This window comes from Erpetoichthys calabaricus, chromosome 1 (assembly GCF_900747795.2).
Source record: "Erpetoichthys calabaricus chromosome 1, fErpCal1.3, whole genome shotgun sequence".
Classification (NCBI taxonomy): Eukaryota; Metazoa; Chordata; class Cladistia; order Polypteriformes; family Polypteridae; genus Erpetoichthys; species Erpetoichthys calabaricus.
In genome coordinates this window covers 190,530,443-190,543,776 of record NC_041394.2, presented here as the reverse complement: position 1 = coordinate 190,543,776, position 13,334 = coordinate 190,530,443, and the positions used below count along the sequence as shown (strand labels likewise).

Genomic DNA, 13,334 nt, shown 5'->3' with positions numbered 1-13,334 from the left:
GCTGCCAACAAAGTTCCTCCAGTCATCTCTGTCCTCTGCCTTCCTCTCCAGCTGGCTCCAGTTGTAACCTGTTCTCTTCATATTCACATCCATTTCCCTATGGGATGTGTTCCTTGGTCTCCCCCCTTTTCGCTTGCCTTGAGGATTCCACTGTAATACCTGCCGAGTTATGTTGGTCGCTGGTTTGTGGAGTGTATGGCCTATCCATCCCCAGTGACTTTTCTGTATTTCATCTCCTGCAGGTAGCTGGTTAGTCCTCTGCCAGAGATCACTGTTGCTAATTGTTTTGGGCCAGTAAATCCGTAGCATCTTCCTTAGGCAGCTGTTCATGAAACTTTGCACTCTCTTAACTATAGCTGCTGTGATTTTCCAAGTCTCTGTGCCATACAACAGCACCACCTTAACATTTGAATTAAGCAGTCTAACTGTTTGGACTAAGAGTACCTGAGATTTCCATATGTTCTTTAACTGCACAAATGCTGTTCTTGCTTTTCCATTTCTTGATCTTACATCAGCATCTGTCACACCTTTGTTAGTGATACTTCCCAGGTGGGTGAATATTTGCACTTCTTCCAAAGCTTCCCCTTCCCATCACCTGGTTCAGGTTGTTTGTATTGATCTTCAGGATCTTGGTGTTCCTTCTGCTTATATTGAGACCTGTATGTGCTGAGGTAGCTGCTACCTGGTTAGTTTTCTCCTGTATCTGCTGCTATGTGTGCAATAGTAGTGCCAAATCATCAGCATAATCCAAATCTTCCAGTTGTATCCAGGGTGTCCACTGGATTCCCATTTGCCTTAAAGCTGTGGATGTCCTCATAATGCAATCCATTGCCAGCAGGAAGAGAAATGGTGACAGCAGGCAGCCTTGCTAAGCTTACCCCAGTTCACATCTTGAAAGCCTCCATAGGCTGCCCACAGGTGAATGCCTCATATGAATTCCTAATAAGGTTAACAATCTTAACTGGTATTCTGTAAGACCTGAGGAGTTTCCAAAGAGTTTCTCTATGTACACTATCAAAGGCCTTTTTGTAATTTACAAAATGTACGTATAAGGAAAAATTCCATTCCACAGACTGCTCAACAATAATACGTAATGTTGTGATCTGGTCTATACAAGATCTTTCCTTACGGAAGCCTGCTTGCACATCACGCAGTTTGGCGTCAACTTGATCTTTCATTCTATTTAAGATGATTCTATTGAAGACTTTATCCGCTACTGATAGTAGTGAGATGCCTCTGTAGTTTGCACAGTTGCTGAATTCACCTTTCTTTGGAATTTTAATGAAGTATCCTTCTTTCCAATCTTGTGGAATTTGCTCATCTTCCCAAATTTTCTCAAAGAAAGAAAATAACATCTCTAATGTGGTTATTATATCTGCCTTTAGTGCCCCTGCAGGGATGTTGTCTGTTCCCGCTGCTTTTCCATTTCTAAGCTGATTGATTGCTTCCCTAATTCTTCCCATGTTGGTTTATTGCAGTTTATAGGCAGATCCATATCAGCTGCTTCAACTTCAGGAAGATTTTGTGTTGCTGGGTCTATTCAAAAGTTCCTCAAAATACTCCATCCACCTGTTTCGTTGTTGCTCGTCTCCAGTTATTGATTTTCCCTCTTTGTCTTTGACTGGCCTTTCAGACTTGTTGTACTTTCCAGAGAATTTCTTAGTGATGTCATAGAGTTCTTTCATCTTGCCTTTTTTGCTGCTTGCTCTGCTTCTGTTGCCAGGCTCTCCATGTACTTCTGTTTATCTGCCCTGATGCTCTTCTTCACTTCTCTGTTCGCTTCTGCATATTCAGATTGAGCCTATGCCTTCTCTATTCTTGTTTGGCTGTTGTTCACTGCTGCTTTCTTTTATTTCCTTCCCTGGACCTTGTGTTTGCTGTCAACTGAGATCCATTTCATTTGTTGCTGTTTCTTGATACCCGGTACTTCCTGGCATCCTGATATTACTGTCACTTTTATTTTATTCCACTTGGTCTCAAGATTCTCTTCTGCTCCGAACTTCTACCAGTTCTTGCACAGCCTGGAATTTGTTGCTCAATGCAATGCCACCCCTTATTTAGGAAAAGATACCAGTCGTCCAACGGGAGAAAGACTTTCCAAGACTAAGGTCATAAAGCTTATGAAATCGTTTCTGGACAAAGGCAGAACCATAACAACAGTTGCGTAAAGTGCGACAGGAGCTTCCACCTGCAGCTAAAGTCATTTGTGTACTGAAGTAGCATTGCACATGTACAACACAGGAAGCTCTGCAGTCTACTTTGACTTTACGCTGTAGAAAGATAAGTACATAAATATAGGTAAACAACATTCGATATGGCTTTTATATAAGTAACATATAAATGTTTTTCATATGAAGACCATCACAAAACATAATCACAAACAGAACTTTGCACGATATCTTGATGAGCTTGGCATGCCCTGCTGTTTCGTTGAAGGACATGTGTTTGTCAGATTCACTGGCAGGATGATGCCTGACCTCGTGCTGCATCCAAACAGTGCCATCTTTTGCCTTTACGCCTGGTGCAGCTACGTTGTTCTTATGTGTGAGTGGACGTTTCTTGCGGGGAGGGCTTCAGTTCCTTTTCTCCAATGTAGGACCCTCATCCTCATCTGAGTTTACCTCTGTTATAGCACGTCTTTATTTGAAAACAGCAGTGTTAGATCGAGGGGAGCTTGGACGTGACTGAGAGAATAAAACGGTAATTCTAGGTAGCGTCTGCAATCAAACCAGCAACCTCTTGATTATGAGTCAGCAGTTCTTACCACTGCACCACCCCAAGTGGTTATGTCAGTATTGTACCCTAACCTGATTTCTTTTTCTTCGGATATATTCTTAAACAAAAACGCACTTGTTTTGTTATACGTGTACCATTAGTTTTTATTTGATATTTGGACTTCAGTTTTCACACATTATACGCTTCATGTCAAATCACATTTCCTGTCATCCTACATTTACACAGATCATCGTAGACATGGAACACAAATGAAATGCATGTGTTCCAAATAACGATATATTATTTACCCTATTTAATTCCGGGCACCTCACACCCAGATAAAGAGCTTTGAGCTGTGAGAACTTTTTGCCTGAGTTGAGCTGCGGTGGTGGGGGATGGGATAGCAGGCTGCTTGCTGCTTGTGCTGATTGACACATTTGCAAAACAAAAGACGCTATTGGAGAGGTGTGAAGGAATTTAAGGTGGCCTGGGATTACGAGTTTTTTTGTAAACTTCAGGGATTCTAGTGTTAAGAAATCCTACGTTGTACTTGTACTTGTGCTGTGCTGTTAATGCTGCCATCCAGTTCTTTTTCAGTTTCAGTTGAAATGTACCAAAAAGGAGGTGATGGTCTTTTGCCACATCTGCTCCTCTTCACACTTGCACATCCAGTAAATATCTTCTAAATTTCTTGTTTATGCAGATGTGGTCTATCTGATTTTCTGTTGCGTGATCTGGTGATCTGGTTGCCTTGTGAATTTTCCTGTGAAAATGCTTCCACCAATGGCCAGGCAATTTGACGCACACCAATCTGTAATCTCTCACCATTTTCATTAATGTCTCTCAGCCTGTGTCTCCCCCATTATGTCTTCCTATCCCATATTATCAATTCAAATCTTAGCGTTGAAATCCCCCATAATAATGTTGATGTCTCTCTCTGGGCATTTCTTCACCACTGTTTGCAGTCGATTACGAAACTCCTCCTTAGAAGTTTCTTCACAGTCGTTAGTATGGGCGTAGCACTGAGTTATGTTCATGCAGATTTTCTTGTGCTTGATTCAAAAGGAGGCTGTAAGAATTCTCATGCTATGTGCTTCCTCTCCCTTGAGAGCTTTTTGTGCCATTCTAGATAACATCAATGCCACACACAGAGGAACAGCCGCACTATCGCCTTAAAATGGTACCGCTGATTAAATAAATAATTATCTGCTTGACAAACTACACGGTGATATAAAAACTTATTTTCTATTGATTCTGTTTTAGATCATGAAGAAGCAGTTCATTATCCTATTGAATTTTTGAATTCCCTTAATCCTCCCAGAATGGCTCCTAATAAACTGTTCCTTAAAAGTTTGTACACCAATAATGTTGTTATGAAATCTAAATGCTCCAAAACTATGTAACTGTACCCGTTTGAGAGTGACTGCATTGTAATCCAATATTATCGAGGCCTCAATAATAATAACTGGGTGTGCAAAATGTGAAAAAGTATTTATTCCTCTAATTCCAATGATCCCCAGTAGCTATGCCTTTGAATTTGAAAGACTGCAATTCCCTATAAGAGTATGCTTTGCTTTAACTATAAACAAAGATCAAGGGTAAACTCGATCAGTTGCTGGCATTGATTTCTGCAAGTCTTGGTTTTTGCACGGCCAGTTATGTGGCATGTTCAAGAGTCAGTCAGAGGGACAATTTATATATTTTGGCTCTGACAGGACAAACTAAAAATGTGGTATATAAAGAGGCTTTACTTTAAATATTTTGAGAAATTTAATATAGTAACTTTCATTTACCATTAAAACTCTATTTAATACATTTCTATGTGCAGCGAAGCGCACAGGTCCTGCTAGTATTACAATAATTTATCTTTCAGTATGTTTCCCACTTGTGAAATGTGATAGTAATTCAGAATAAGCAACACAGTAAACTAAAAGAATTTCTTAATAATGACAGTTTGTGCCTTAGAGTCTGATCCCTTCCTTGGCTAATGTCTATTATTGTTTTTTCCATAGTATAATGTTCTTGAAAAACATCAGGTTGATGTGAAAGTGCTGGAATATAGATTGTTCTACCAATATTATATTAATATGAATTTACTGTATCTGAAAACAAGGTACCAAAACATAAATACTGTTTCAAATTCAATAGCTTTGAACCCGACACACTGGAAAAAAAAGTTGGAACACCAATTATCTGTATTTTTTATGTTACAAAGTGCCCAAAGAACACTCATTAATGTACTTTTTATTGTGTGCTATATAATACTTTTATCTGTTTTCATCATAATTGTAGTTTTCCTTAAATTTCTTATAAAAAACTTTGAGCTACATGTTTTTTTATAAAAATATGCTGTATTAATAAATTTGTTGCTGATGAAAATCATATAATAGTGCCTACAATATCATATTTGTGCTATATAAGATGGAGTATAGTCTGTTTTTGTCTTTTATACAGCAATAATATCTGCTAATTTAAAAGTAATGATTTTATGGTGTGGATTTGTATTTGGAAAAACATAATATGAAGATGCCCTTCTGCTGCCTATGAACCCAAAAGGAAAAAGATAGAAGTTTCAGAGATGCTGCAGCAGGTGCAAGGCAAAAAAGTGCATGAGAGGGATACCAGTTAGTTATAAAGTTTAGAAAAGTGCATCATGAAATAAAAGCAAAATGGAAATCATATGAGTTACCCCAATTTAGGGGTGAAGCGGTTGTTGAACTGATTATAATAATACCTCATCAAAGTTAGAACAACATTATGGCATGAGAAATTAGTATTGAATCAATTTTTTGTTTCTTTGTCAGCTATAATGGTAGCTAATTAATAAGTACATGAGTAAATTTTCCAGTGGTATCATATGTCATTTGCACCCTGGGTGTTACACAAAGAAGATGTCGGATTGTTTATAAATATGCATCAGCTAACAGGAAACCAAGATTTTATGCAAAGGCAAACCTCCAAAAGGCCTAGTTTTGATTGTTTTAAATGGGGGGGAATCTGAAATCATCATTAAGTAATATGTGTTTCCAGCTGTATCCCTTTGCAATAAGATTTTCAGATCCCTCTTTTTGCATTGTTAGTTAATGCTTATGTACTGAGCCTGACTTAATGTTAGTGCCTGATATAATTATAGCTACATTACCAGAGGATGTATAAAAATACATATTTTAGTCACAGGACTTATCTCTATATATCTGATAAAAATCAATGCAATACATTTTATCCAGTATAGTTAGAGAAAGAGGAAAATATCTGAAGTTGTAGAGTGTTACGACACTTCTCTTAATCACTTATTAGTCTTTACAAGAAAAGAAAATTGACGTCCTTATTTGCCCTGGGAAATTAAGCTAAACATAACCTCAGAGAACAGAAGATGAACATTAACAAACAGATGAGCAACTTAAGAAAGATTTAAACTTGGTGTGATTTTATGCATTTTAGTATACTGTATGTTACATTTTGCTGAGAAACAGTTTTATCAAGATTATAACTGAGAAAACAGCTACTCAAAGCAAAATTTGTTTATAGTCAGTACTCAAGGAATTAGAGTAAGTGAACAGTCCATTGGTCAGGTTTGCTCAGCTGCCTAATTCATGCTACACACCCAAAGCCAAAAGGGGGCATTAGGTGCACTGCTGGAAATGACATAAGAGTATATACTCTCATAGACGCTAGCAAAAAGGCACTATAGCTTAATGGCCACAGTCCTTAGAGAGGAATGCCTAATTACAGAAATAATTCCTGGATGGACCTGGAGGTAAACACCTGGTAGAGTTTTAATTGGGGACCCCGCTAGCATTAAATGAACAGTACTTTTATGAAAAATCTTCAACAGTTGCCCTAAATAAAGGTTGAAAATTGTTTACTTCCAAGTAGGGATGACATATTTTAAGAGTTTTCGTGTTATGTTTGTCACACAATGCAAATTGTGTAATCCTTTGCTGTATCATACTACATTCATTTCTATATTTTGAAAAACTCTCCTGTTGACATTATTCTGCTATCTGCCATACTCAGTGCATTGCATTCTTTTGTTCATGTCTTTCTTTTCTTTTCTAATATGAAATCAAATATATGTTGTGATAATGTTAGCTGTTAGTGCTGTTCTATAGAATGTGATTTCATTGTCAGCTATATTGATTTACATGGGGGGTCACCAAAAAATATTACCCAAGACCAAAATTTATACATACAAACTGAAAACAACATGAAATGTGGAATAATTTCTGTTGTGCAGTCTTGTGTTTTTATTGTATTTTTTTTCTTTTTTAGAGCAAAGAAATTGCTTTCCAGTTACAAGAAGATTTGATGAAGGTTCTCAATGAACTTTACACAGTAAGTAGCCATTGCATACACATTGCTCTTCTTAAGTTATTACAATAGTCATGTTTGTTTTATTGCTGGAGGAAACCAAATATTAGTTCAGTGGTGCTGCTTATGCTTGAACAGGCTACAAGCAATTCTCATTAAGTAAAACATTTCTTTCAAAGAACAGTTACTACTTTTCCTAGTTGCTGACCCTGTCTTTTATTGATGGTCATTGGAAAATACAGGTTTACAGGAAACTGTCAAACTGGTAATAAGTTGAATTATTGGAATTTTGAGTATAAATATAATTTCACCCTGTAGGCCATCCTGTTAAATGGTAGCTTTTTAAATCAGATTTGAATATAATGCTTTGATCTGTAATCTTGTACCATTAGAAAGTTTTGGGAGGTTAAAGCAATATATAAATAAAAACAGGCCTAGTGTATGGGTCACTCAAAGCTAACTCATCAATATTCATGAGTAGGGCGGAGCCTCTAACTAAAAACACAATCGGAAAGCAAAAAAATGTAAAGGCAGCTTTAGGATAAGCTGAAGTAGAACAATTGCTTGAATCGAACGATAGTGATGACAATGTGAATTGGTCATCCGTTGTTGGCATGGAAAGTGAAATTGATACATGATACGACACTGCTCGACCAAACCACCATGATATGTCTGGTGAATTCAGTCACATGAAACTTTAGCAGTACAGTATGTGACAGTTGCTACGTGACAAAAAGGCAAAGTAATTGCCATTGAGTGTAAGAACAAGCAAGACGTTAGCCCCCTAAGCACTTTTCACATTGCTCATGCCAGGAGAAATGTTTAAGTTACTAAGCCTTGTGCTGTGGTAATTTACAATAACACAAAGGGTGCACAGATTGTGCAGGTCAGGCACACAACTTTCTACCCTTTCATGGGCTACCTTGAAAAAACATTATAAGAAAAGTACAGAAATAAACACGCTTCTACTGTCCCGATTACATCAGGCTATGTGATGGTGATTGTCTCCATCTCAATCTGCATCAGTACAGTAGTGTACACTAGATATACTTTTTGTGCAGTATTTATGCTGATGTTTTAGTATTTTCATGTTTTGGTTTCATGTAATAACATTTTTTCTTTTTAAAAAAAAAAATCAAAGTTTTTGGCTCATTTTTATTGGGGTAAACATAATGCTAAGGAGGCTACAATGCTATAAAATAAAATCATTATTTACTTATTTGCACATTTTAATATGCTTAGCAATATAATATTGCTAGTTATTAACATTTGTTGAATATGTCAGTTACCAAAATAGAACTGCATAATGTTGTTGTAATTAATGCAACTTGGAACCTTGTGTTATTTCTTGGCCCTGTTCTCAATGAAGTATTAATGTTCTCCCAATGTTCAATGTGCATTTTTCTCCCACATCCCAAATAAGTGCAAGTTAGGTTTATTGGCAACTCAGTATGTGTGTGTGTGGTTGTCTGTGTGAGACTGCCCTGTAGTGTATTAAAGTTGATGTTGCCAGGTTACACTCTGACTCACAGTCTCCCTGTAATGAAAAAAAAAATGTTTTGGAAAATGGGCAGATGGTTTTTGAATGTATCAAAAAATGTTTGTTTACACCTACACTTTGGAACTAATGGAATTCTAGTTGGTACAAACCACACCAGTCAAAGCTTTCAGCTTCATTAAGTATAAGTAAAAGTAATCCATTCAAATATTAAGGACTCTACTTGCTATTTTGCTCTTTGTTTTCAACCAGAAAGAACTAACAATCATATACTTATGTAAATAATGTATCTATCTTTATAAAACATTGAACTAGGTAATAACAATTCTTTTTTTCAGATGAGCTCTGTTTTTACTTAATGTTGTCAACATTTGCCACAGTGTGAAATGAGAACAATTAAATAATAAATATAATGAACCCGTTATTCCATTAGTCATAAAAATATGTCAATATTATCTGAATTTTCAGTTCAGAAAAAATACAGTGGAATTACCAATTAATAAATAATGGTTGTAAGCATTCCCACATCTGGTGTTTTTCATGTTTTAATACAGTTGCTTCAATGGGACAATGTAAATATTGTGATGAGTGTACTGATATATGACAGTTTCTTCAAGAAAAATGCTTATTAACTATTTGCATACAAATGAAATAAATTGAAGAATTATCATTAATTAAGTAGTAAAATTAATATGCATTTTTAGATATACAATTATGTTTTTCTTGATATTTTCATTAGTTTATGAATTGAGTCTCATAAGTAAGCTATCCATTAAATTTGAAGAGTGAAATAACAGTATTCTGAAATGATTACTAAGAATTGAGTTTTTGAAGAAAATGAATAGATGTCCATTTTGTAACCTTTTATTTTGACTCTTTGTAGTTTAGTTACACTTAATTGGTTTATTTGAAAATAAATTTGGAAGCATGTTGGCATTGAAAGTAGTTTTTGAGCCTCATAGTGTTTGATTCCCAACTTGAATTTGTAGGTAAGTCATCACCTTCATGGCGTTTACACAGTATGTTCTCCCTTTTTTTTTGTTGTATCTTTTTTCAAGCTGAACACTCATCCAAAGTGTTTTATGTGCACATTACAATAATATGTAACATAAATTCTTACAGCTTAGTACAAGCATTGTGACATTTTTGGAGTGGAACAATCAGGCAGGGGTAAAGTTCAAACCTGTATCCATGCGGTATGTAGTGAACTTCATAGCTCTTAAACTTCTTTCTATGCTGTTTTTGGCTTTGAAAGTTCAAAAGAGTTTGTTCTAAAATGTACTTCTATTAGAAAGTATGATGAAAGAAATGCAAATTAAATAAAGGAAATAACTCAAATATGTTATTTAAGCCAGATTTTTTTGGTGTATAAAGTTGACATGCATTGAGATTTCAATGATAAAGTCAACAAACTATAAACAACTTATGAATTGAAAAATGGATATGAAAGAGGTTTCTTTAAATTGATTGGTTAATTAGAGATGTTACTTACAGGTCATGAAAACCTACCATATGTACCACACAGAAAGTGTGAGTGCAGAGTACAAACTGAAAGAGGCAGAAAAACAAGAGGAGAAGCAAATTGGAAGGTCAGGAGACCCCGTTTTCAATATTCGCTTGGAGGATAAACACCAAAGACGAAGCTCTGTAAAGAAAATTGAAAAGATGAAGGAAAAGGTAACCATTTGGATTATAGTTTATTTGCTGTTATCATTCCGAGTCTGAGACTGTTTGAAAACCTTTTTATTTTTGCTGGTAGAAAATGTGATGCATAGACTTATGTCTTCAGTCATTTATTGTGTTGCATGGTCACCCTGTCTTTGTGTATGTTGGCATAGTATATATGTTATAATTGTTAAACTAATTGGCTAGAAATGTAGTAGGATTGATGTTATGTTGATGCAGTGTTCAGCTAGTATAATTTTTGCAGTTTGAATCATACTGCAATTTGGTACACTAAAGTAGGCAAGTACCATTGATACTAATATTTGTCCTGATGACTGTGCCTGTTTGGCATTATTAAAATTTATTCACCTGACCTTCTACAGTATTTTTTGTCTCTGGGTAATATTCTGTCATTCTAAGGAAAGTTAAATTATGAGTAGAATTTGTTGCTGCATTTGACACACAATTCTATCTATACATTGATGCACAGTAGATCTAACACAGATGCATTTACTTGCATTGCTTTAAGTGTCTACACTGCTACTCTGTCTATGTGCTTTGAATCATTTCCCTCATTTCTGGTTACTGGCACATACATTCAGGTCTCTTCTTCTTCTTCTTCTTCTTCTCCTTCTTCTTCTTTTTCTTTCGACTGCTCCCGTTAGCTGTCATCACAGCAGATCATCTTTTTCTATATCTTCTTTTCTCTGCATCTTGCTTTGTTACACCCACCACCTTCGTGCCCTCTCTCACTTTATCCATAAACCTTCTTTTAGGCCTTCCTCTTTTCCTCTTACCTGGCAGCTCCATCCTTAACATCCTTTTCTCAATATAACCAACATCTCTCCTCTGCACATATCCAAACCAATGCAACCTTGCCTCTGTCTCTCAACCGTCCAACCTGAGCTAACCCTCTAATGTAAACCTGTCCATTCTTGTCACACCCAAAGCAAAACTTAACATCTTTAACTCTGCCACCTCCACCTCTGTCTCCTGTTTTTCGGTCAGTGCCACCATCTCCATCCCATATAACATGGCTGGTCTCACTATCCTCTTGTAGACCTACCCTTTCACTCTTGCTGGTACCCATCATACCCCTCTGACACAAATCACTCCTGGCACTCTTCTCCATCCATTCCACCCTGCCTGCACTTTCTTTACCTGTCTTCCATACTCCCCGTTACTCTGTACTGTTGATCCCAAGTATTTAAACTCACCCACCTTCGCCAACTCTACTTCCTGCATCCTCACCATTTCTTTTGTTCCTACTGACCTTTATTCCTCTCCTCTCTAGAACATATCTCCACCTCTCCAGCATCTTCTCGACCTGCTCCCTACTCTCACTACAGATCTCAGTGTCATCTGCAAACATCATAGTCCACCGGGACTCCTGTCTAATCTCGTCTGTCAACCTGTCCATCACCAGTGCAAATAAGAAAGGGCTCAGAGCTGATCCCTGATGTACTCCCAGCTCTACCTTGAATGCGTGCGTCACTCCTACCACAGACCTCACCACTGTCTCACTTCCCTTATACATATCCTGTACCACTTTAACATCCTTCTCTGCCACTCTCGACTTCTTCATACAATACCATAACTCCTCTTTAGGCACCCTGTCATATGCTTACTCTAAGTCCACAAAGACGCAATGCAACTCCTTTTGGCCTTCTCTATACTTCTCCATCAACACCGTCTGAGCAAACATTGCATCTTTAGTGCTTTTTCCTGGAATGAAACCATACTGCTGCTAACTAATCATCACCTCCCTTCTGAACCCAGCTTCCACCACTCTTTCCCATAACTTTATGCTGTGGCTCATCAGTTTTATCCCTTTGTAGTTACTACAGTTCTGCACATTCTCCTTATTCTTAAAATTGGTACCTTTACACTTGTTTTCCACTCCACAGTTATAGTCTCACTTTCCAAGATTGTAGTAAACACTCTGATTAAAAACTCCACTGCCATCTCTCCTAAACACATCCATGCTTCCACAGGTATGTCATCTGGACCATCATCCTTCCCATTCTTCATCCTCTTCATAGCTGTCCTTATTTCCTCCCTGCTAATCCGTTGCACTTCCTGGTTCACTATCTCCACATCGTCCAACCTTTTCTCTCATTCTATTCATTCATCAGCCTCTCAAAGTACTCTTTCCATCTGCTCCCTCCTTCTTGTCTAACCTCTCATACAACTCATCATACTCCTTTTCTTTAGCCTTCGCCACCTCTCTCTTCACCTTATACCTTATCTCCTTGTACCCCTGTCTACTTTCTGCATTTCTCTGACTATCCCACTTCTTATTTGACAACCATTCCTCTTTATACTCTTATGCTCTGCTGTAGTTCATTTTCCACCACCAGGTTTCCTTATCCTCTTTCCGCTTTCCAGATATCACACCAAGCACCCTTCTAGCTGTCACCCTTACTACTATTGCTGTAGTTGCCCAGATATCTGGGAACTCTTCACTGCCACCCAGTGGCTATCTTACCTCCTCCCTAAACTCAACCTTACAGTCTTAGTTTTTCAACTTTCACCATTTGATCCTTGGCTCTGTCCTCACTCTCCTGCTATTCTTGATTTCCAGCACCATGCTACAGATCACCATCCTATGCTGTCTAACAATGCTTTCCCCTGCCGCCACTTTGCAGTCTCCAATCTCCTTCAGACTGACCCTCCTGGATATGATATAATCTAGCTTTGTGCATTTTCCTCCACTTTTGCATGTCACCCTGTGTTCCTCCCTCTTCTAAAATATGTTTTCACCAGAGCCATGTATATCCTTTTTGCAAAATCCACTACCATCTGACCTTCTGTATACAGAAGCTCTCCTTGACACAATACCTGCCCATCACCTCCTCATCTCCTCTGTTCCCTTCACCAACATGTCCATTGAAATCTGCTCCAATCACCACTCTTTCTCCACCACTTCATTGGGCTCACTCAAGAAATCTTCTTTCTCATCCATCACACACCATACTTGCGGAGCATATGCACTAAAAACATTCTTCATCACACCTTCAATTTCCAGCATCATAATCATCACTCTGTCCGACACTCTTTTCACCTACAAAATACTTTTGGCATACTGTTCATTCAGGATAACCCCTACCCCATTTCTCCTCCCATCCACAGCATGGTAGAACAA

The 13,334-nt window shown here is 37.5% G+C and overlaps 1 protein-coding gene across 2 annotated transcripts in view; it reads left to right on the top strand.

The window, feature by feature from the left end:
• Positions 1–13,334, top strand: part of srgap1a (SLIT-ROBO Rho GTPase activating protein 1a) — a 247,898-nt gene that overhangs the window by 146,069 nt on the left and 88,495 nt on the right. For both annotated transcript variants that reach the window (XM_028810489.2, XM_051920184.1), the window contains 2 exons: positions 6,988–7,050; positions 10,019–10,201. In XM_028810489.2, the coding sequence (XP_028666322.1) occupies positions 6,988–7,050; positions 10,019–10,201 (246 nt within the window). The remainder of the gene's footprint in view (positions 1–6,987; positions 7,051–10,018; positions 10,202–13,334) is intronic.